The sequence below is a fragment of the Lontra canadensis genome, unplaced genomic scaffold (genome assembly GCF_010015895.1).
Source record: "Lontra canadensis isolate GAN:19392208 unplaced genomic scaffold, GSC_riverotter_1.0 scaffold44, whole genome shotgun sequence".
Taxonomy (NCBI): Eukaryota; Metazoa; Chordata; class Mammalia; order Carnivora; family Mustelidae; genus Lontra; species Lontra canadensis.
In genome coordinates this window covers 14,786,635-14,811,404 of record NW_022631038.1, presented here as the reverse complement: position 1 = coordinate 14,811,404, position 24,770 = coordinate 14,786,635, and the positions used below count along the sequence as shown (strand labels likewise).

The window sequence follows — 24,770 nt, the reverse complement described above, 5'->3', positions numbered from 1 at the left end:
AAGTTGCTGTATTTCTGAATCTACTTTTGACCAATAATAATAATATCATTATATGGTATTTTTAAATTCCCAAACCCCCTGCTAACTCTTACATTTAATCCTAAGAGCCCAGGAAAGTCAATGGGACACATTTTCTGAAGTGTGCACAATCGGTGTTGGTGGGCTTTCCGAATGCCTCCCGTGAAGCTAAATTTGGGGATACAAAAGTGATTAAGACAAGGTTCCTGATTTCAGGTTGCTCTTGGTTAGTGGTAGAGACAACACATTGTGTTCTAATTATTTCTTTGTGCATCTTAGACATCTTAGGGGAACACAAAGAAGAGGCTTGTATTTCTACTGGAAAAAGAAGTGGTGTGTGTGCGTGGGGGGGTTGCAGGAGGGAGGCTAGGCAGAGAGAGATATAAAAGATGGCTTCACTGAGAAGGTGACTTTGTCAGTGGATCAACGTCCCCATTCTATCTGTTTCTAGGAGAAGCTCAGAGTGCCACTGCATTTCTGGGAGCTTCATATTCCTCATCAATTAAATATGGAAACAATGCTGAATTTATAAGGAGGATGGAATTACTAGGAGGATAGAATGAGACAGCATATGGGAGAGCAATTTGTAAATAGCAAAGGACCCAATAAATACAGTATTATTATTTCCACTTTGCAGAGGGGCTAACTTGGCCAGCTCAAAAGGGGAATGGCTTGCCCAAGACTGCCACACACTCCCAACCCACTGTCCTACCTCAGACTCTCACAGCCCTTTGAACACTGAACTCTGGGGGACATATGGAAAGCACTCATCCTGGTAACATTTGATGGGCCCTAAAATCATGTTAACATATTCATATAAATAAACATTCCAACATCTTAAGACTTTTCTGTGATATAGTGCCTCTAAATCCTAAGAGGATACTCTCCATAAAAGAAAGATTCAACGGAGCATTGTAAGGGAAGAATCATGATGGGGAAAATCTTAAATATTTAATACAGGGATAAAACAGTATATACTTTTTTTACAAAGGATTTTAAACTACCCAAAGTTTCAGAGAATAAAATATAGCAGACCCTCAACTGTTTTAAGTGATTTGACTATGAACTTCAATAGAAAATCTTTGAATAGAAATGTGCCTTGCATTTAATACACTCAACAACTGTTGAATTAGACATTAGTCCTATCATTTTTACTCCTAACACTGTAATATTAAAATTTCTCCCCTCATGTATCTATAAACCTTGCTTTAAGCAAACCTACCACAGTCCATTGTTGAATCTGATGAAGTCTCATCCATATAAATATGTATACATATAATTTTCCTCCCTTATTAATAATGGGTTTAGAATACCTTAAGTAAAAAAAAAAAAACTTTAAGTAAAAAAAAACTGTATTTATTGTATACTATACAGTATGAGTTGGTGGATGGAAATATTCAGACATTCATGGGAAATTCACAAATAGTACTATTTACTGAAGGCATCCATCTGTATTAGTCAGGGTTCCCTAAAAAAACAAACCAATAGGTGACAAATAATAAGGAATTGACTCATACATTTATGGAGGCTGGCAAATCCAAAACCTGCAGAAGCTCCCAGAAATTCCCAATTCCAAGGCCATCAGGCAGGAGAATTCACTCACTCAGAGGGCCAGCCTTTTTATTCTATTTGGGACTTCAACTGATTGAATGCAGCCCACCCATATTGAGAAGAGCAATCTGCTTTATTTAGTCTACCAATTTAAATGTTAATCTCACCCAAAGCACCCTCAGAGAAACACCCAGAATAACACTGACCAAATATTCAGACACCCTATGGCCCAACGTGGTAACACATGAAACTAAGCACGCCATGCCCCACCCAAACAAACAAACAAACAAAAGCCTGTTTTGTTTTTTCTCTAAATTTTGGTCAGGTATTAATCACCAAGGTGAAATCACTTCAACAAAACACAAAGATACCAGTTCTCTTTTTAGAGAAGGCAGTATAAGCTCCTGGGGACCTGAAGACTCTGGCGTATTGATTAGGCTGCTTTGAATCAGAGTTCATCTTCGCCATCTCCCCCCATTATATATACTACTTGCCTTTCTGAGCCACACCTTCCTCATCTATTAAATGGAAAAATAATAGTGCATATTGAACAGAGTAGTTGGAAAGTTTGATTGAGATGATTCCCATAATGTGTGTCTGTCACATGACAAGTTCTCAATAAACACTGGCCGCTGAAATAATAGTTACTGTAATAACTGGGAGTTCCAATCCTAAGCTTTGCTGAAACCTATTAAAATACGGCATAACTGCCTTAACCGGGATATTTGTTTCCATCAGCACAAATTTGGGGATTTTATCAGTTGCTTATACGTATCTTTTTATCAGATGTTGATACATAGATCATTTGGCCACCAGTACCACAAGAACAGGCAAAACATTTAGTAACCAATCAATTCAATCAAAATAAGTTTCTTTATTTAGAAAATCAGTAATGGGGGTGGGAGTGAGAAATCCTAGAAGCAGGGCACCTGGGTGGCTCAGTGGGTTAAAGCCTCTGCCTTGGGCTCAGGTCATGATCCCAGGGTCCTGGGATCGAGCCCTGCATCCAGGTCTCTGCTCAGCAGGAAGCCTGTTTCCTCTTCTCTTTCTGCCCACCTCTCTGCCCACTTGTGATCTCTGTCTGTCAAATAAATAAATAAAATCTTTTTTTAAAAAAGTCCTAGAAGCAATCCACCTGAAGACTTTAAATTTTTTTAAGTTTTTATTTATTTATTTGACAGAGAGAGAGAGAGAGAGATCACAAGTAGGCAGAGAGGCAGGCAGAGAGAGAGGGGGAAGCAGGTTCCCTGCTGAGCAGAGAGCCCAACACGGTACTCAATCCCAGGACCCTGTACTCAATCCCAGGACCCTGATCGTGACCTGGGCCAAAGGCAGAGGCTTAACCCACTGAGCCACCGAGGTGCCCCCACCTGAAGGCTTTAAAGAAAGAGAGAGATGTGGATGCGGAAAGGGGAACAGAGGGGAACAGAGAGTCCCCCTCTACCCACGGATTAAATCTACATTGTAGTCAATAACTTCTGAAGAACCTGGCATTGGAGGGTAGGAGGCAGGACAAAGGAGAGGCTGTCACTCCTGTCGACCTTGTCTGGCCCCACAGCCAAAAAGTTTGGACTACAGTCAGAAACTGCCTTCTGGAATGGCCTTGTCGTAGTTACTGTGTAATTCAGAAGGCTCCCCTCACCTGAGGATGGTCTCAGCTTCCTCCTCTGAAAACGCTGCCCTGCAGGGAACTCTGCCCCATCGCTGCTTTCCCCCAAAGGTTTAAAACCCTATGGTTTTGCTACGAGGACAAAGACAGAAAATGACAGCATTTGGAGAAATTCTTAAAAGTAAATGATAGAGGTTTTCCTCTCCCTCTACCATCTCTCCCCACTCCTGCTCCTGAAAATTATGTCTGTTGTATCCTCAAGGTCAAGGTTAAAGCCAGGTTGAAATTCACCTCCTTTCTGATCCTGTTTGCCTATCTTTTCCAGTTCTCATTAACTACCTCTTCCGGGATCCGGAATCTATGCAGAGTAAGTCCGCTTCAACTTCGGGGGGAGTTTGGGGGTAGATACCCTCCCCGCTGCCCCCAGGACTACCTACCTCCTTTCCTCTTGCTCCTTCTCAACATTTCCTTACTCTCTCAGCCAATAGAGGGGTTTAAACATGTAAATGTGGTATCTAAACTGCATTTAAAGAATTAACCCATTTTGCCCCTCACTGCTCTGAACCACAGGGTGCAAACCGGACTCTAATTGCTTTCATCTGGTGGGGTTCCAGACAGCTCCTCAGAAGGAAGGAGCGCACATTCCTGGCACCAATTGGCTAATTCAATTTACTTCCACGGCATTAGCCTCTGTCAGAATATTCATGAGCAGGGGAATGAGGACCCGCGGCACAGACAGGCGGCAGCCACTCGGGCTAGGGAAGGCGCGAGGGAGGGGAGGCGGGCCGCGCGCCGCGCTCCGGGGACGGTGACCGCGACGAGGCGGCTCTTCTCCCCGTCCGGGCCGAGCGCAGGGGGCCGCGGGAGGGCGGGGCAGGGCATCCGCGGGGTTGGCGCGCCTGGCATTGCAGCCCAACTCCTGGCGACCGTGCGGAGACTTTGCGAAAGATCCGAAGGCAGAAAAGCTGTGACACTTTTGATACAGGGGGTAGGGGGGTGGGGGGCGGGGGCACGTCGCAAGCGGAGGCGAAGGGACGCAGCGGGACACCTGGCGCCCGGCGGGGTTGGCAGCGATGTGACCTGGACGCCCGCCCCGAAGGAGTCTGGACCGAAGGTCCCCGGAGAGTCGCCGGCCGTGCCAGGTAAAGGGGAGTGCTCGGGTGGGGACCCGCGCGTTTGTCCCCAGGTTCCGGAAGCGGGGAGGCGCAGGGCGCCGGTGCCCGCTCTCTCCGGGCAGCAGCCCCCCGGCGCGGCGCTCTGCCCCTCTCCGCGCCATGCTCTCTCCGCAGGTCCCCGCCGCCGCGGCAAGCCTGCGGGCCGCTCGGAGTTGGACTTCCTCGGACTTTGGGGGAAGGGGACGTGAAGGAGCCGCCCAGGCTGGGGAGCTGCTTCCCGGGGGCAGGGAGCTGGGGCCGAGCGGGGCGGCCGGAGGACGCTGAGCGTCGGTGGCGGGGGCAGCGCGCGCGGGGACGTGGGGACGGAGGACCCAAGAGCGCGGCTCGCGGGGACGCTTGGCCCCGGCTTCGCCCTCGTTTCCCCGAGGGCGGCGGCGCCTCCGTCTGGCTGCGGATGGGCGAGAGCTGGCTGCGTCCCCAACTCAGGGATGCGCACCGGGAAGGGGGACCGGAGAGCAAGGCTCCCGGGAGGCTCGGGCGCCTGCGGGGCCGGTCGCAGTCCGCGCCTCTCGCCGCGCCCCGGTTCGAGCTCAGCCGTGGGAGGAGAATGTGGTGGTGACTAGGGTCCCCGCCACCTGCCGGACATCGCCAACTCCCCGGATTTCCTGTCTCCGGGCCCGACACTCCCAGGGAAAGCTCTGAATTGCGCTCGGGGTGTTTGGGTTTTGCCCGCCGTGGTTGCCTTGGGGTGAGAGCTGGGGTGAGGAGGCTGCTAGGAGGTCGGATAGGGTGAAAGTTGCAGATGTGTAAAAGAAACGCAAACGCTGAGTCCCAGCCCGCCTTAGCAACAGGAGAGACTGGGGGCTGGACTTGGGCTGAAGCAGGAGACTCGGCCTGGCTATCCACCTCCGGGGCGCGGGGGTGGGGGATGGAACCTGGAGGGCAGCCTGGAGGCACTGCCAGAGCCCTTTTCTGTGTGCTGAGACCTGGCAGAGACAGAGGGCTGGCAGCACAACACCTGGGGGTGGGGCGGAGGGGTTGGATCCTGGTGGATTCAGGCTTCACTGTGCCTTTATTATTGTCATTGTCATTACTATTACTATTGCTGCTGTTGTTACTGGCACAACCGCCAGGAAGTATTTTGTCTTCTGTTAATAGGTCGCCTGGAAACTGAGTCTGCCCCTCCCCAAATAAAATGTCCCCTGATCCCTGCTAGTCTCTGATGTCCTCCCATCAAAGGAAATTACCTCTCAGAGCTGTGGTGGTGTCAGGGACACAGCTAAGGAATTGGAGCGACTTAAAAACACAGAAACAAAAAGTCGCAACTGTATACTGTGACTGCGCCCATGCTAGAGATGGACTTCCATCAGCTCGCCTTCCTCAGCCTTATCTGGGTCTGGGGAGCAGTGGAGTCGGTGCCAATTGTGAACTCTGTCCATGACCCAGCTTTCTCCTTTCTTGTATATATATAATCTGGGAATTAATTTTTATCTTCGGGTGACCCTCGCAGCCCCACTGGGCATGTGACCTGGCAGGGGCAGGCTTCGGTTCCCAACACTGGAGGCAGCCACAAGGGCACCTGCGCTTGCCTCCTCTTGGCTTGGCCCCTGGTGAGAGCTGGCCAGCTGATGATGGAGAAAACAGGGCAAGAGTGTGGGAGAACAGCGCGTCAGAGCTAAGCCAAGTACAGGAGATGAGGTCAAGCCTCTTCACTGGCCATATCCCCTTCTGCCAGAGCAGAGAGACAAATGAAGAGCAAGTGGGAAGTAGTATAAATTGGAAAACCAAGCTCTCAGAGTCTACTTAAGGCTGTCGCCACTGACTTTGGTGTGACCTTTCCTTTCCCGTGCTTCTGATTTTCCCTATTTGCCAATGCACGAGTAGCCATGCCTTTCTAATAGGACAGTTGTCATGAGATGATCTAATTTCGCATCCAAAAAAAATGCTTGGAGCATCCTGGGAAAGGACAGTCTATAAAATACGAGATTTGAATGTTTTGTGAAAAGTTTGCTACACTGCAGGTTACGGAGACACATTTTTAGCATGTGTGCCATGTGGCAGTGTAAAATTAAAATGGAAAAGGAAAGTACAAACATAAAAATGACTTAGCATTCTTGACATTCTTGTGCATACTTGTAGAAAAATTATCTTTCATTTGGGGAGAGTTGCCCGGGAATTTAATCAGTGTTTATACTACTGAAACGCCCCCTTCTACCTTTCTCCCCTGTAAAATTTTATGACCCAGTTCTCACAGCAAAGGCAATGCGAATGGGCTAAGTGCTGGGGACCGAGAGGCCAGATCCAAGGGTTGTTAGGGGAACCATCACATAGGGTTTGGAGACTGGAATGGGAAAAAAATGCGATCACCCTCACAGAGCAGGGAAATGTTTGGCGGGGGGGAGCGGGGGGCAATTGAGCAGTGTAGGGCAGCGGACCTAGCAGTGGCTGTCATTTGCTCCCAGATTCAGGAAAGACACTCTATCAGTCCAAAGAGGGCTAACCAAGGTGCTTTTTCTTCCTCCCTTCCGTTAAGGTACTGCCTTTCTCTTGTCTTTGGATTGGCAGTAATTTTTCTATCTGCGACTGTACAGTAGAATAGTTTTGTCTTGCTGTTTCAAAGAGATCCAGGCGTACTCTCTCAGCCCCTTACATATTTGTAAATATTCCCCAAGTTCTGAAGCTTCTCAAAGACGTGCAGCTGGTGGTGAATTTAAGTAAATAGTTGGAAGTAATCAAGAGAGCCACTGAAAAGTGGGTATGTTTTCCCCTGGTGGAGAAGTTATTGAATGCCTTTTGAGCTCGAAAATGAGCAGTTTAGAAAAGCAGAGGGGATTTCCTTGACTTCCCTCTACCCATAAACCAGTTGTTGTACTTTTCCTCCCCTCATAGTAGTGAGCACTGTTTGCTTAAGCATTTTTTACAATTTTGGACTTAAAATGGGGTTTCGCCTGCTGGTGTTCTATGGAGAGAGGAAAAATGTAAAGAGATACGGAAGGAAGAGCTGCAGGGGCCAGAACATAAATCAGCCAGAATATATGGGGGGGTGATGAGAATAGGTCTTTTCACCCTAAAAAAAAATGTCCACTTTGGAAGAAAAAGAAGTCTGATTATTGGCATCCGAGGCTGAAACCAAGGCAGCTGATGCCCAGAGGAGCCAAAGGGCAGTTCTTCTTAGTTTAGAAACAGCAAGACAGCCTCTGCCAAAGATTGCTGTAAACACGGAATAAAGATTTCATTGTGGGCTGCTGTGACTAGAATAATTAGACAGTTAATTGTTCATTCTGATCTAGTGCTGTTGGAATCAGTAGTGCAGAGCAGCAAAAATACGAGCAAGGGAGAAATAGAAAAGTAACACATCACTTTTATCTTCACTTGTTTCCCTGGGATGGTACTCTGGAAATCCTGGTTAGTGTTCAAAAAAAGAAAGAAAGAAAAGAAAAGCAATATTCATATCCCCCCCAGAACACCGGGGACACTGCATCTGTGACCCACTGTTGCCATTTCTTCCCCTCCAGGTTCTACTCTGGTTATGGACTAAATATGGCAGCTTCTAAAACCAGCCTGAGGAAGGACAGTAGGAATGAATGCATAGGTGACCTGGGCGTCCCTTACTAGACTTCAGTTAGGTGAGAGCCTTAGTAGCAGCTTAATCAAAACATATGCAAATAGCACCAAATTTTTGTGCTTCCGACACTTTTTTCAGAGGCATTTAAAGTTTAGGAAGTAAATATTCCATTTCTGACATTTAATTATTTTCTATTATAAAACAAATTGCCTAGTGATTAATCTTTCACATTTAATTGAAGAAATAGCCTCCTCTGTATTTTCATGCTAATTTAGAGACAAAAGAAAACATATTTTAAGTGATAAAGGTGATTTTAAGCAGCCGAGCATCTAGTTATTATAGGCAGTAGACTGTGACTTATTGTTATTTACTAAAAGATGGCACCGTCATAAATTCCTTCCAAAATGACTTCTGCAAATAAGAAATGAGTAAGAGACTGTGGAGAGCATTAAGTACTTGGTATCAGGGGCGGGAAGGAAGAATGATGTTATCTATGCATCAGGTTTAAACCGTCCCTGAATCCTCATATTGGTATGGAATATGGAGCAAAGTTCTCATTGTTCGAATGAAAAAAAAAAAAAAAGAAAGAAAAGAACATCTTTAAGTGTCAACGTTAAATATAATTGTTCTGTGAATAAAAGCACTGTTATAAAGTAAGCATGCTAAATTACATGAGGTCATAAAGTCCCATGAAAAGAAATACTTCATTTCTCCAAGATATGCCTTTGATCTCAGTTTGCTAAAGAGCTACAGAACTACCTTTACCAACCTTTAGTTTCTTCTACTCATCGCGAATAAAAAGGGATTGCAAAGGCAGAATTACTTACTGAGTGTTAAAAAGCATAAGTGGTACAAAATTATGGAACTATCTAGATTTCAGACGACAAAATACTTTATGAAACGCACTATCTACAGCAATTAAAAATAGAAAATCATATCGCCACATTAAATTATGGCAACAACCCATTTTAAAGAGAAATTTAGTCTTTTCTCATTTAATTGCTATTCATGGTTTGCTAAATAGTTTTTCAGAATAACCTGCCAATCTCCTGCTAACCAGAACTGTCTAGTTAAGAACGTTCCTAATTACATATGGATTAACTTAATTTTAGAACCCTAAAAATATTCAACTCAAAGCATACTCAAGTGCAATGCAAACGGTCCAATTCCCCTCAAGGTATATGCATTTTTTTTTTAAGTTTAAGGAATCATAAAAGAGAGCCCATTCGGTATGGGAATACATCAGTTAATAACTACACTAAAAGAATAAGGGAAGCTATAAACTGGTCTATCTTTTTAAAATATGCAAAGTTAAGTTATAACAATACCACTCATTTCTTCTTCCAAAGCAGTAAGGGCAGGTCATGTCCTGCAAAGTATAAATGTCAAATACATCACACAGCACTGCCTTTTGAAATGGGCATTTTTTTTTTTAATTTATAAGAATGGTTAACAATCTAATTAAAAGCTTGGCCCCTCTTCCAACTAATACCTTGACCACGTTGACAGCAAGGAGGTATCTTGCATGGAAGAAATATTTCTTTATAGTTCTATAGCTCCTCGTTGGAATCTTACACATAGGAGATTCTCAATAAATATGGGATGATTTCATTTTTTAGAAGGAAAATAAAGAGAATTAATGGAACTATCAAGTTCGATGAATTCTTAATATTTTATGTAAAATACTTGGTCTTTGTTACTTTAAATTATTTCTCTAAATAGGCAAGATATGCCCGTGACAATAATAATAATCATTACTGGCATGTTCATTCTGGTGTGGATAGGAGGAAGGTAAGAAAAGAGGAAAAACTTTGAAGGCTTTCCATTTGTTTTGGCATGTTCTCGAGTTTTACCTAAATACTGAACGTGTTTATGAGTGTATGTTACTAAAAATACACATTAACTCTTCAGAATGAACATGACACTTCACCAAATGGTTATTATTCCCAACATGTAGTCACACAAATTCCACCTTTGAAGTACTGAGGATTCACTAGACCAATTATGACTACATGGCTGCATGTTCCATCCTCTATCAGCTAATTAAAGGGTTATTAATAGACTAATAATTCCACTCCATGGCAATGGCTACTTCCGGTTGTCACTGGAGTTTGTCTGACATATGGCCAAATGGTCAAAGCCAACCACGTACCTGTAACACCGTGTTCAGCATCTGGCAGGAGGACAGAAATGCACACTGGAATTACCTGTGGCCAATACGCTTACACTTATCTGCTCTTGCACCTGATTTATAACTAAAATAACCTAAGTGAACCTTACCAAAAAAAAAAAAAGTAGGTGCCCACAAGGAACTAAAAAATGTCCATTATAGGTAAATCATCAGCCTGGTCTTTCTGTTTTCCTTTTAGGTCTGACCTTAGTTGAACGAACAAGGTGGTCTTAGTGTTTTCCTAGAGAACAGTACATAGTGTAATATGTTGGCATAATTGGGAGCTAGTAGTCAAGAGAAGACCAGGATAGAATTAGCATGAAGATTCAATTACCCCTTGTCCCCAGAGAGAGTTGTTTACTAGGATTTGAGTTAAGGTTGTGGTCGAAATAGCATGAAAAAAGGAACAGCACAGGGGCTCCTGGGTGGCTCAGTGGGTTAAAGCCTCTGCCTTCAGCTCAGGTCATGAACCCAGAGTCCTGGGATCGAGCCCCATATTGGGCTCTCTGCTCAGCAGGGAGCCTGCTTCCTCCTCTCTCTCTCTCTCTCTCTCTGTCTGCCTGCCTCGCTGCCTAATTGTGATCTCTGTCAAATAAATAAATAAAAACTTAAAAAAAAAAATGAACAGCACAGCTTTCTTGTTCTCTAGCGGATATCTTTGCATGGAACCACACTTGGGTTTCCACTTTCCACCAACAAATTACAATACAGCTTTGGAAAGAGTAGTTGCTATAAATTGTTGGAGAGACATTTTAAGTGTGCACCTGAACATACATACGTATTTTAGATGTATTTATAAAAATCTGCAGTTAAGGGGCACCTGGGTGGCTCAGTGGGTTGAAGCCTCTGCCTTCGGCTCAGGTCATGATCGAGCCCCGCATCGGGCTCTCTGCTCAGCGGAAAGTCTGCTTCCTCCTATCTCTCTCTGACTGCTTCTCTGCCTGCTTGTGATCTCTGTCAAATAAATAAATAAAAAAAATCTTTAAAAATAAAAAAAAAATCTGCAGTTAAAACTATGTACACATACTATCTTCCCAAAGGCACAGTGTACATTTCATATCCTACTCATTATCACTTTCTTTTATTGTATAAAGTCAATGTCTTTGAATCTCGTATCAAGTCCTAATATGTGGTTAATTTGTACATATCATGAATAATCGATGAACTTCCCATAATTTGTTTTTTAAAACCAACAGAAGTAATTCAGCAATTTAATTAGAAATTGGCTAAAGGAATTTCATTTAGAAGTAATTTCTAAAGGCAACCAAATACATGTCTCTTTTTTTTTAAGATTTTATTTATTTATTTGACAGAGAGAGATCACAAGTAGGTAGAGAGGCAGGCAGAGAGAGAGAGGAGGAAGCAGGCTCCCTGCTGAGCAGGGAGCCCGATGCGGGGCTTGATCCCAGGACCCTGAGACCATGACCTGAGCTGAAGGCAGAGGCTTAACCCACTGAGCCACCCAGGTGCCCCCGAATACATGTCTTTTAACTTGAAAGATTATTAGCACTCATAGAAGTATCAGAACAGATGGAAGTAAACAGTCTCTGTATTTAAATCTTCTTCCATGCAAATGTTTTGAATAACATGTAGAGTACACATTATCACCTACTTGCCAGCCTTTCAGGGAAAAACCACCTGGACATTACATCCATCTCTGTGCCCACCCACACAAAGGCCCAAAGGTTGCCTTGTCTTTGTTTTCTAATGCAAGAGACAATACAAGTTCCCATCGCTCTCTTCTTCAAATCCCTCCATTCCCTGCATCCAAGGTCTCATCTGGAGTATGACTTTGCAGAGGCACCATCATCCCATCACTGAAAAAAGCAGCCACACTGGAAAGCATGGGTCTTGTGTGCCTCTTTGGATATTAAATAAGAATCTAAATCTGTGTCCATAATTTACACAAACTGGCAAGAACCTCCCAAGGATGTTCATCTTATCAATAAATATTAAACATTTTTTGTGCTATCACTAACATCACTACCAACTGTATTTAAAGCAAAAAGTATCTAGCAATCAAAGTACATTTTCATCCACATTATAGTTTTGAAGTGTTACAGTTTTATTTACCTTTTCCCCTCGCCTGTGCTCTCATCTCCATAACACTGGGAACATTTATGTCTGTCTAAAAATGGGAGGCATACTGGTATTTGGAAATAAAATCCTCAAGTAGTCATTAAAAAATTAGTCCATTTGGCAGTCCAGCATCTCAGTGGAATGCATCAGGCGGCTAAGCACAGATCATCTGATTCACGGGCTGGTGAACATTTGGAGATCAAGTTGCTGAGGGTCGTTTCTTTAAACACAGGAAAACAACAGATTTCTTTATGATATAGAAGTGCTATCCCTTTCTTTGGATACATCTATGTATACAGTAGCTCACTTGTGTCCATTAAAATGCTAGTATTCAGAGAAAAAGCAGACAGAACAATAAAAATAACCACCACGTATTCAGTCCTCGCCTCCGTGCCAGACACTACGCGGAGTGCTTCACAGGCATGACCTCATTAGTCCTCTCGGTGAAGACAGCATTGCTCCCATCTTCATTTTGCATATGCAAACCCTGAAGTCCAAGGTTAGGTGGTCACTGAGGGCAGATTCAAACCTAGGAATCTACAGTTTGAAAGTGTACTCACCGTACACTTCTACCACTTCCCCTAGAGCAGGGTTGTTTTATTTGTTTGTTTGTTAAAGATTTATCTATGAGAGAGAGAGAAAGAGTATGTGTGGGATGGGGAAAGGCAGAGGGAGTGGGACAGAATCTCAGGCAGGCTCCCTGAGATATGGGGCTCCATCTCATGACCCTGAGACCATGACCTGAGTGGAAATTAAGAGTCAGACACTTACCCGACTGAGCCACCCAGGCGCCCTTAGAACAGGGTTTTATAACCTCTACCCTGGTATTTGGGGCCAGATAATTATAAATTCTTTATTGGACAGGTAAGAAAGGAGCTGATCAATGCATTGTAAGATACTTAGCTGCTTGTCTACCTGCTAGATTCCAGTAGCTTCCTTCCTCCCAACTGTGCACACCAAAAATGTCTCTGGACATTGTGACAGGTCTCCTGGCAAGCGAAATTACCCCAGACAGAGAACTGCCACCAGAGAAGCAAAGTTTAATGACCATGCATTACTTATCAAACACACGTGTTTTCAATTTAAAGGTACGTCATCCATTTCCCAAATAATAAGATAATTTGCATAGTTATGCTAGCCACATGACATAGTCAATGCCTAATAATACTTCTTTAATAAATGGATGACATTATGGATAACCTCGTATAGGTTTCAAATGCTCTATTGTAGGCCTCTGTTGGACTTAGCACGTTTTACATTTTACTTTAATTAGTGGCATGGATGTGCCCATAACAGTATGCCAATCATATTTATAAATTTCATGAAGCAAGAAGGGAAAAGTAATATGTTCAATGAAGAAATGGAATCAAAAAGGTTGGTAAGATGGGCTGGATCTAAGAAGATGAATTTTCACAGGAACAAATGCCTATGAGGAAAACAGACAATGTGAAGGTTGAGGGACATGCCCACAGCCTCTGTCAGCTAAGAAGAGGCAGAGCTGGCACTCAAACTCACACTGCTTGGTAAGAACCCTTCCCTGGCTTTGCTTTGTCTCTGTCAGGGTGCACCCGAGCTGTCCCATTCTGTTCCACTCCTCAAATTCTGCCTGAGTCCCATCTGTAGAATATATCCACTGGCCTATGAAGGGCTCACAAGCATATCTTTGAGGTGAGAGAAATCGTTGAAAGTCTACAAAATGGCTGACCCGACACAGAAAAGACCAGACATCGACATAACAATCATCTTCAAGTATCTGGAGTATCTTCCCGTAAAATAGAAATGCAACTTATTCTGAATTGCATGGACACCTGAGCCAGGTCCCCCAAATGGAAACTACAGAGAAGCAAACTTTACCCCAGCACCATGACAAGTTTCTTAATGAACTGACTGTCCTACATTGGAATGGGCTCCCCTGGGGTGTAGTGAGCTCTCAGTCAGCAGAGGGGGAATATGCAGATGACAGGCCTATGAGAGTCTGAGCCCAAACAGAGAGGAGAATGTACCAGACATTCTCCAGGGTACTTTCTAGCTCTCGGTGTACAGAGACTCTTTGTTTGTTTGCTTTGAGAGAGAGAGAGAGCATGTGTGAGTGCAGAGGGAGAGGGAGGGAGAGAGAGAATCCCAAGCAGACTCTGGGCTGAGCCCGGTACGCAAACACGGGGCTTGGTCTTGTGACCCTGAGGTCACAAGCCATGCCAAAACCAAGAGTCAGACATTTAGCCAACTGTGCCACCCAGGTGCCCCAGGAACTCTCTCTTATAGGCTATTATTGACCTTGTAAAGTACTCCGTGTAATTCTGTTAATAAAAGCAAGATCTATGTTTCCTCTACCCCACATATCTAGAGTTATAGGGGTAAGTAAAATACAATGAGCAGGAGAGTCTTACCATGTATCACCATGTAGAGTAAGAGCTGTCTCCTGTGTGCCAAGCCTTGTGTGCAATGTACCCCCATCTTGTCCCATCTTTTCCTGAAAGGAACCCCCTAAAATAAGAAATGGTATCATCACCACTTCATAACTGAAGAAACTGAGTCACACAGAAGTTAAATAATTGATCCAAGATTACACAGCTACTAATTCTAGCCTTACTATGCGAAACCAAGTCAGTCCCGACTTACAAAGTCTGTTTTACAAATACACAGCATACTCCTTCATCCTTTCAGCAAGGATACACTATTTTGTTCGAAATGCTGGCAATTTCTAGAGTTTGAGACATATGACTATTTAAATGCAAATACCTAAAACATTTTCCAAAGACTCAAATACAACGTTTAAAAAATTATTTGCTATTTTCTATTATCCATGATATTGCCCCCTTCAAACAGTGCAAATTGCTATGAGTTGACTTTAAGTAAATGAGCAAAACAAGGGTTTTAGGGGTTTTTTTGTTTGTTTGTTTTTAATGTCTATAGAAGAAAGACTTGGTAAAAGCATTTTAGATACCATTCTGTAAATTAAAGAATTAGAACCCAGGCCTCCGGGCTATAAGTACTAGTATGAGAACAAGACTGATAACTTTGATTTCCACAGATTTAGGAAATTGTCACGGTCAGGTTTTTTAGACAGTTATATCATTAGAGATTGTGTTCTCTTTTGATCCTAATTATATTGTTGGATTACTTCTATTTATGGTTATCTTACTGGCTATTTTGTAAAACCAAACTGATTTTTAAAACTACTTTCTATGCCTTTATTACTTCACTGTCAAAATGCTGATGAAAAGCTCTAAACTCTTCTGCCAGACAGCACTGGATTCGGCGTATCTGTGACTCTGATTTCATGAAGAGAGCTTCAACTTTGCAGGTTGCATCTGGCCACGTCCTATTCTCAGGGAGTGCTGCTTCATGCCTGCCACTCCAGGCAAGAATCAGCCCAAGACTTCAAACACAGTTCAGCATTCTCTTTCTAAACTTATTGCCACCCTGGTGCTTACAATCATTGCAAGGTGCAATGAAGCCCGTAATTCTAGGTTGATCATTTTTGCAAAGCATAAAGGCAGTCGTACGAAAGGGCCCGAGCACCTATCATGAGACTGAAGATGGCGTCCAAAGCCGCTTTCTGCAGGCGGCCCTTTTGTCAAAAGGCAGAAGACTTCGCCAAGTCCTGTGGCTCACGGAGTTCTCCCTCTGTCCATGGTAGGGGTCAGTCACCTGTTGCTAATGAAATGTATGTTCACAGAGCACCCACCACATGTCTAAAAGAACTACCTGCTGGGCCTCGTACTGTAACAGTCTCTCACCAGGGTACCATTCCACCATGTCAAACTGTTACTTGAAGAACGTTTCTAAGACTTCGTGAAGTAGAACAGAGATTAGTTAGTGCACTGAAGCTTTATTCACAATTTCCCCCAGGTTTTTATGTTATTCCATAGGGGGAAACCTTTATAAAAATAATGTTCTCAATGTACTCCGTGGTGGGAAATATTCTAAATCAAGAGTGAAGATGTCTCCTAAATGAACATGAGTCACAGGAAACATGTCTACAACTCAAAGCAGTGGAGAGCACGGAGTACGAAACCAGGAAGGCACATCCGGGATCACACTTGAGCTACCCACAATGTAGGACCTGATAGGTTATCCAGGGGATTCAGAAGGAATAAACCAGGAAATGTCCTATGAACTCTGAGGAACGTACCAAGCAAGTGCCACTGCTAGTACCTTGATGCCAGACTTCCCAGCTTCTTGAATCAATGTGTGTCAAAAGCCATATGGCATCAACTTCTACCCTCATTCGTGGTTCTAAGAACGTTGTTGCCTTTAATCATGACACCTTTAGAAGTCACTGGCTAGGGTGCCTGTGTAGCTCAGTTGGTTAAGCAACTGCCTATGGCTCAGGTCATGATCCTGGAGTCCCAGGTTCAAGTCCCACATCAGGCTCCCTCCTCAGCAGGAAGTCTGCTTCTCCCTCTGACCCTCTCCCCTCTCATGCTCTATCTCTCTCTAAAAAAAAAAAATAAATAAATAAGAAGAAGAAGAAGTCATCACTGGCTAAGGGATCTGAATAAACAGGGCAGGAGTTAGTGATGTCAAGTGGAGAAAAAGAATAACCACTAAGGCACAGTCTTATTTATCACAAGGGTAGGGAGGAAATGTGCCACTATTAGAAGTTTCATTATGATACGTAACCTTTAAGTTAAAGGGATCTTCTACCTTCTCTTTCCCATCCAACCCCACCATTATTAATGTCCCATGGAAGATACCAAAGAGAACTCTTGCATTTGGAGATAAAAAGAATCTTTCATACATTTGGTGCTAGGAAAAAGAAATATTTAAACCAAATTGAAGGCATCAAAAATAAGTAACTGCATTGAAAAGTCACAGCCATATTGAATAATAAACAATTTATGGAAGGAGCCCAGAAAAAAAATTGTTTTTTAAAAAATTGAAAAGCATAGCTTCTGACAAGTATTCTTTATTTATGAGTATAAGTAGAATTTTTCAAGGAACACAAAAACACTAAAATAAAATGCAAGTTTGACACACACATTTTTCCTTGAGGGTTGGCCAAAAGGGGGAATCTAGGCAGATAGGAGGTTAATTGCATAGTTTAATTCAATGATCATTATCTACACTAATTGAGAGAACAGAATCAGGATTATGTGAAATTGTTAATGGTCTGAAATCATTTACAGTTGACTAAGGAAGTGTTTGGGGCCTTTTGAGTTGAATACAGGTATGCTATCGAGCAATTCAGTTTTTAGAAAGACAAGTTTTCTAAGTGAAGTCCAGATGCCCAAGGCTGAAAACTTCTCTTGTTCCTCCTCCTCTCTTAGTCCTGGGGTGCCGGTGGGCCATATCCCCCAGATTAGTGTGAGGCTCACGTTCTGCTGGGTATATCAGATGACCCAAAGGGCCACTGGATGTGCCCTTGCTCTTTGTTCCCTGATAGCTCTTGTGACTGTGTAAATTTTGAGTCAGAGGGCAACGAAAGGGGGGAGGTGCAGAGAAGATTAACCTAGGAAATTTCTGCCCCAATAACACGACTCCAGACCTAACGTCCCAGACTTGTTTACCACTATCAGATTCACAAAGACAAAATGCCACCTCTCTTAAATAATTCCCTGGTTTCCGGGCAAAATGAAGTATGAATTGTTTCAAAAGGATTCTATGCATGCAAAGTGGATAGCTGTCAACAAAGCTATAATTAAGGAGATGAGACGCTGTCAATACACTTGAAATAATGATTTTCCTTGGAGCAGACACACTGTGTCTTATCCGTTCTCAACCCTCTTCTCATATGGCCTCCCTCCAGGATCATCTGAGTTTTCTCAATATAATTTAGGAGGGGGAACTCCCTATGCAGCTCTTTAAAGATTTTGAGAAATTCATAGACAACACTCTTCTTCCTTTTCAATGGACATGTTGCTTTGTTTTCTTAAAATTCATCATGTGTTTTAGACGAATTATTATCAATTGTCCTACCTCCAGTGTTCCATTCATTTAAAGAACCCAATATAGTTTCATTAGCCGATGAAGAGCAATAAGGATTACCTGCTGGGTGAATGAATAGAGCCTTGTCTTTGCAAATTAGTTTCACATGTGCTATTTCATGTTTTCAGCACCATCTGCCAACCACCCTTCTCCTGGCTGTAACTGATTTCATACTATTTTGGTCTACTTGGGACATTTTAGATCTCAAGAAATGTTTTTAAATGGAAGTACGGACTTTCCCTGCCAATTAAGTCACTTTCCTTACTCGTCCACTCTTAGGAACTGTTTCTACCACAGTCTTGCTCATGTCACTCCCACTTCTTGAGGAAATCACATTTCTCTGGAACCATCGCTGATCCTTTTCCCCAAAAGATGATTCAAAACATCTCTTCCTGGATGAGACCTCGAACAATTAGCCATAGATTTCTCTGCCCACCCCCAAGCTTCTGTTGTTCTCAGTGTACTAACCTACATTTGGGCACCATGTTTGATGGTGTTTCTACCAGAGATGGCGGTTGGCTCAGGGGTGTATTTCCTCAACTGAGTCATAACTTCTTCAAAGCAGAAAAGGAATGTGCTCCTTTCCTATGTCACAGAGCTCCCCCCTCTCAAAAGCAGGGGCTCATCAACGCCAGTGCTTTACCCCCGCAACATTCCTGAGTGTCAGCTCCGTGCTAGGACTGTTCTAAGGCCGACCTCCTGTCAGGTGGTTGTCTTACCTATGCAACCACAGAAAGATGAGGGGCTGCAAAGGTGGAAGGAGAGGGGCACACGAGCACAACTAGAGTTAAGAAAGGAACAAGGGAAGTTAGGAAGGGTGTTAGGAGGGAGCTGTAAAGCATCATTGTGCAGGAAAGGGGCAAGATTTAGCTTTTTAAAAATATGAATAATTACATTTTGGTTGCTCCCTGGAATCTAGGTGTAGCTTTGTGATGCACTGGGAAAAATAAATTCATTTTTAAAGTGCACATGGACTGTGCTTTAAAGGTTGAAGAAGACAGGAGTTGAAATGAATTTACTCTTTAGGACTGGCTGCGAGAAATCCAGGAATTACCACAACAACTAACCATGTCTCCATCTCTGAATTCCCGGCACCAGGTGGTACTTTGGCAAATCTGTTCTCTGTGCCCTACCTGCTAAAAAAAATCTTCTGCTTGACTTTCCCCATCTGCCTCCTAGCAAATCCAGCCCAAATCCAAAACAAACGGATGGAATTAGGTTCTGGAGATGGGCACTTTCCCAGGAAAACCTAGAGAAGTTCATTAACTGTTAGCAGTTTGAAATACTCATTTGCAAGCTGAACCTAAAACACTGTCGTTCTCTGGATATGTCTTCCCAGGTTGAGATGCATGAACATGAACTATCCAGGAAATAGGCTAATTTAGAGGGAATTTAAGTTCTTAATGAATGTTTCCTAAGATTCCATAATGACTCCATTCTGTTTTTGCCATGTAAAGAAGTATGTCCTTTTCACTCTCGTTAGCATGCATGTCTTAGAAATTCACTCCTACACCATACAATGGCAATTATTTTTCCATGGATATCTAGAAATTCAGCATCTAGAGGCTCTGCACTGAGAATCAGAACATGTTGATTCAAGCCGTATCTCTCGAAACCAAGCCTAAAAACCAAATGCAGCGACATCCCAAATTGGGCCAGAGTACTATATAAGACTCCTAAATTGCCATGTGCATATGATAAAAGAAAAGAAAGAGAAGTGTAAACATTATTAAAATTGGATGTTTTGATCAATCTCACAACTGTGGCTTGCCACGATGTAATCTGGCACATATCTCCATAAACGAACAGCAGCTGAAGATTTAAATGAATGACTAGAGAATCACAGCCAAAGGTGGCATATTAGCCTATAGGGGTTCCAAGATAAAACAGCACAGACAGGGTGGCTAAAACAACAGAAACTTATTTTCTCACAGTTCTGGAGCCCGGGAGTACAAGATCAGGCTGCCAGCAGAGTTGGTGTTTAGGGAGAAGTCTCGCCTGGGACTGAGATGGCCACCTTCTCACTGTGTGCTCACCTGATCTCTTCATTACGCACGTGTGGTCGGGTGGGGGTGGGAGGGTGGGAAGAGAGAGAGAGAGAGAGCAGGAGCGCAAGCACTGGTGTCTCTTCTTATAGGAACATTGATCTTATTGGATCAGCGCCCCAACCTGTGACCTCATTTAACCTTAATCCTTCCCTATTCCAACAGCCACCCTGGGAGGATTTAGGGCTTCAATGTATGATTTCAAGGCAGATACATACACTTGAGCCATAACAGGGCTGTTTCAACCAATAAAACCCATTCATGTATTTGTCCAATTAGATCGGCACAGGCATTAAGGAATCCCTGAATACTGACTGAACCCAGAGGGTTGAAGTGACTCCCACTGGCCACACAGTAGCTGCCTAACCTGAAACTGGATCCCAGGGCCCAGGCCATTGGTCCTGCCAGTGCGATACAGTGCTCCATCTCCCTGGTCACCTGCCACAGTGCCTTAGCATGACCACTACATTTCATGATGTTTGGCAATGTCTGTTGCTGCCTAGTCTTAAGAAATACCAGAAGAATCTAGGGTTTTCTCTCTCTTCTACTGGCTTTATGTTCTAAGCCCTTGTCATTTTTCTTTACATTTCTAGCATGAAATTATTGCTAGAAACCTTCTGTTCTTCCAGCAAGACCCCTAACTTTTTGACAAGACTGAATTCCCTTCAGTGATCCCCTTGATTCTAGGGCTAGACTCCCAAGGTCTCCAGTGGATGTGTCAGGGCAGTTATGCAAATGGAGGGTGAGCCCAAGCAAGAGTCCTTCCTCAGTCAAAAGGAACCATAAGCGGATGACCGAACTCGTTGTGTGCTGGCAAGAGAAAGAAAGGGGGCAGCGTTTACTCACCAGGACTTACGGTAACACCTACTTGCCGCTAGAACAAAAATGCCAAATGTCAGAGCTTTCACACACAGTAGTCTAGGTCTCGCTCACATCACAGTTCAACCGCCTACCATGCGGTCCTTCTGAGTGCTTTTTCTCTAAGAAATGACTCAAATGTATAGAGTCCATCTCTTGGGTCTGCTTCCCCTAGGGGCAGAAATCTTTGCTTGAAGTCAGCCGAGGAGAGGCAGAAGGTGTGGTGGGTCTTTCAGAAATGTGTTTTAATTATTTTTATTAACATATAATGTATTATTTGCCCCGGACTATTTTACAGTTAGTCACGAAAATGGTGTAGATCACTTCCAACTGCTTTTCATCAACTCCAGAATCCTGCCATGGGACTCTAAGCTAACAGCAGGGTGACTGGGAATGTACTCTTCCCATGTGCCCAGGCAGAAGGAATGGGACTCTTGAGCATGCAAACAGCTCCCACCCTTTTCCTAACGACTGGGAAGCATCTTGTTGCTTAGATGAACTCACCCAGTTTGGTGGCACTGAGGATGGGGGAATGGGAGATTGGGGGCTGGGAGAACACCACATCATTGTGAGTAATTCCACTTTATCTGTGACGTGAAATGCAAGCTCATTAACAAATCTCAGGAGACACAACATAGCAGTACCGCATGATGGTAAAGGGTATTATCTCTGGAACCAGACAGCCTGAGTACCGCCACTGCTGGTCCCAGGATCATAACCCACCCCGCTTTCTGCGGATGTGGGTGTCGCTGTCCCCATCTGAAGATTAGCTCCTGGTGCACTGGTTGGGGGTTTAACCAACAGATCTTGGAGTCTGGTTAGCTTTAGATCCCTGTTCCTGTTTCTGAGCTAGTTACTTATATTCTCAGACAAGTTACTTCGTCTCTCTGAGCAAGTTCACTCATTTGAAGAATGAGAGTAATAATGTCAACCTTGAAGGAATTGTATTTGATTATCTATATAAAGCATTGTGCACCTTCCCTAACACATAGGAAACACACAATAAATGGTGACTGCAAATAGAAGAAATGGGACCACATGCCTCTTTACGACCGCTAGCCAATAAAGGTAACTGCAAAATCAAATTTAAAAAACTAAAAAAATTTTAGGTGGTATGGGATAGGTTAAAAAGCAGCAGGTTTGGAATTCTTACATCTGTATGTAAGCTGCGTGACTTTAGCTAAGTACCTTGACACCTTTCTTTAAAATATATTCCTGCTACCCGTGTCCTGAAATTGACTTCATGACTCTGCATCACGAGATAACACACAGAAGCATCTAGTAGTTCCTGTAACAGAGTTAGGTACTGGAAGCAAGTTGAGTATGGGACACCAAGTTCCTCTCGAATGGTTCTCCATCAGAAAGTAACATTTCAAACAATGAGACTGAGAAAACACCATCTTAGAAAGACATGTTCGCAGAGAATAAATGATTGGTTTCAAGCAGATGCTTATTATGGTGATTTTTTGATCTTTGACCTTTATCACCCCCCAGCCCCATCTGAGAGCAGCTTCTTGATGCCTCTATTCAAATGATAATCACTGTGCAAAAACTCAATGTCTCTCCATTCAGGAGCTTACAGTACACATCTTAATAAACCATAATGAACTGAAGACGTGGAAATCACTGGATAAACAGGCCTCTCTCTCCAGCTGTCATGTCTGTTTGTGACAGCAACTGGTATTTCATTGTAAAAGATGCTAATTTCAATCTGAGCTGTGGCAGTGTTGAGAGGAGCATAAAAGGAATTCTTGATTATCTATATCAGGAACTGTGGTCCCTGGGGATATGCTCAGAAACTTCAGATCACATATGGCAAGAGTGTTGTGATAAAATATGCATCAATGAGGCTTCACGATTTATGATAATAAAGAAATGGAAAGTTTTGCCCTCTATGATAACTGTTTGTGGCTGGTACGTCTCTCTTTTTTTCTATTTCTGGAGGCTTTATAAATGACATTTGTTGTAGTAATTATGACATCATTCTGTACCTGGCCACCATCTCATTGCTGTAACTGTTCTGTCCAATTCCTGGGGGCTTCTCATAGTACTGTTTGAACAAGGATGATTTTTCCCCCACCTTTAAGAAATAGTAATTATGTTGGCTGCTGGACCATATTAGCTGCCTATCAGAGTTAAACAAACATTAATTATTATTTCAACTTAAATATCACTGCTTATTAGCACTGGCCAGGCTACAGGGAGGCCAAAGTTTTCAGAGATGCAAAGCACACATCAGAGGGGGAGACGTGTGGAGGGCCAAATCAGGGTGGCCACCGTCTTTCCTTGGGAATAGGTCATTCTTTATTTTTAAATATTCCTATTTGGGGAGCAGAGAGTGTTGTGGTGAACTTTCTTAACTGGTGTGAATACGAGCTGATGATGTTTGGGGAGAATTCATATTCTCACTTAGCAAAATTAAGAGTTAGCCACTGCAACCCCTCTATTGCTTTATTTTGACCAGTTCTTGAAATCTCAAAATCTGGAAACCAGTGCGACGCTTCCCTATAACCAGCACAAAATCTTCAGGTGGCTGAGGGCTTACTGACCATTTTACAAGGTATCTGGTTCTATTTTTAGAAGCTCTCATGATCAGAAATGTACTCACTTGATTGATACAAATCTGCCTTCATATGTTTGCAACCCTCAGTCCTCTCGTGTTACATGGAATAATCCTCATCCCTTTTGATAGAATGACTCTTCAAATGGATAAAGAAGGCCAGTGTGGTCTCCCAGTTAGCCTCTCATCTGGTCACGCACACCTGCTGCTCATGGTTTCTACTTCATGATGACCCTAGGAACCACTGTCCCTTGCTTCCAGTCACCTCCAAGATCTGTGCTCTGACATAAGAAGGGTCTGGTACATCGATTTCCAACTTAGAAATATTTCTTTAGCTGTCCAGAGATCAAAGCCTGAAGTCTTTAGAGCCGCACTGGCTTTTCCACCACAGGCTTTCCTTCCCACCAGCTTCCCGTTGCAATCCACACCAGTACACCTCCTTCTCTCTGATCCTATCCTTTTCCTGAACCCTGGGCCTTTTCTCCTCTAAATGATTATCTCTATCTCTCCAAGCCTGACTTACTCTTCAAAGCCCACCTCTCCCACAAAACCTTCTCAAGCCCATAGGCTGGTATTCGCTTCTCCATCCCCTAGAGACCCATAAAAGGGACTCTATATTGCAATACCAGCACTAATGATTCATTTACTTGTGTTCCTGTTGGTTTCAATAGGACATTAGAAGATCTATAATTGCACAGACGGCCTCACTTGCTTTTGAATACCCCGTAGTGTCTACCACAGTGCTTTGCACTTGGTTTAATGTTCATTAAAATTCTGTTCCATTGAATTAAATGATCTCGTGCATGCTCGCAACCTATCAAATATCCTTCAACTGCCATTCCCCAGTTTGCCAACACCAGACCCCACTGAGATCTCTCTTGATCTCAACCCACACTGTCCAGTACTGGAGTCACTAGCCACATGTGGCTATTTAATTTTAAACTCACATTAATGAAAGTTAAACCAAATTAAACCTTTGGATGCTCCGTCACACTAGTTACATCTCCAGGGTTCTCTGTAGCCACATGTTAGTAACTACCATACTGGACAGCACAGATACGGAACATTTCCATCACAACAAACAGTTCTACTGGAGAGTGTGGGTCCAGACACTGTTCCAACAATAGAAGCACAACCTTCCTTGCTGTGTGATTAGCCACATCACATGCTTGCCGAACAGCATGCAAGCCTCTGGCTAATTAAAATCCCCAGGTCTTTTTTGAATGAACAGCTTTTAAGCTCAACTCCCTTCATAGTGTACTTAGACAA

The 24,770-nt window shown here is 43.4% G+C and overlaps 2 protein-coding genes across 3 annotated transcripts in view; one reads left to right on the top strand and one right to left on the bottom strand.

Annotated features, from left to right (window-relative positions):
* Window positions 1–3,933: 3,933 nt before the first annotated feature.
* LOC116876184 (proline-rich protein 2-like) lies at window positions 3,934–15,866 on the bottom strand. Its single transcript, XM_032872172.1, has 3 exons — window positions 15,796–15,866; window positions 5,541–5,572; window positions 3,934–5,279 (listed from the first exon to the last, which is right to left on the bottom strand). The coding sequence occupies exons 1-3, from the start codon at window positions 15,864–15,866 to the stop codon at window positions 3,934–3,936; spliced, it is 1,449 nt and encodes a 482-aa protein (XP_032728063.1).
* CDH20 (cadherin 20) overlaps window positions 3,950–24,770 on the top strand; it is a 203,622-nt gene continuing 182,801 nt past the window's right edge. For both annotated transcript variants that reach the window (XM_032872301.1, XM_032872303.1), the window contains exon 1: window positions 3,950–4,320. The gene's annotated coding sequence lies outside the window, so the exon portion shown is untranslated. The remainder of the gene's footprint in view (window positions 4,321–24,770) is intronic.

Coding starts and splice junctions, on each gene's coding strand:
- LOC116876184 (XM_032872172.1), bottom strand. CDS start 15,866: ATGGTGGAATGGTACCCTGGTGAGAGACTGTTACAGTACGAGGCCCAG. Junction 5,573..15,795: donor GTAGTTCTTTTAGACATGTG/GTGGGTGCTCTG, acceptor CCAATTCCTTAG/CTGTGTCCCTGACACCACCA. Junction 5,280..5,540: donor CACCACCACAGCTCTGAGAG/GTAATTTCCTTT, acceptor TGTCTCTGCCAG/GTCTCAGCACACAGAAAAGG.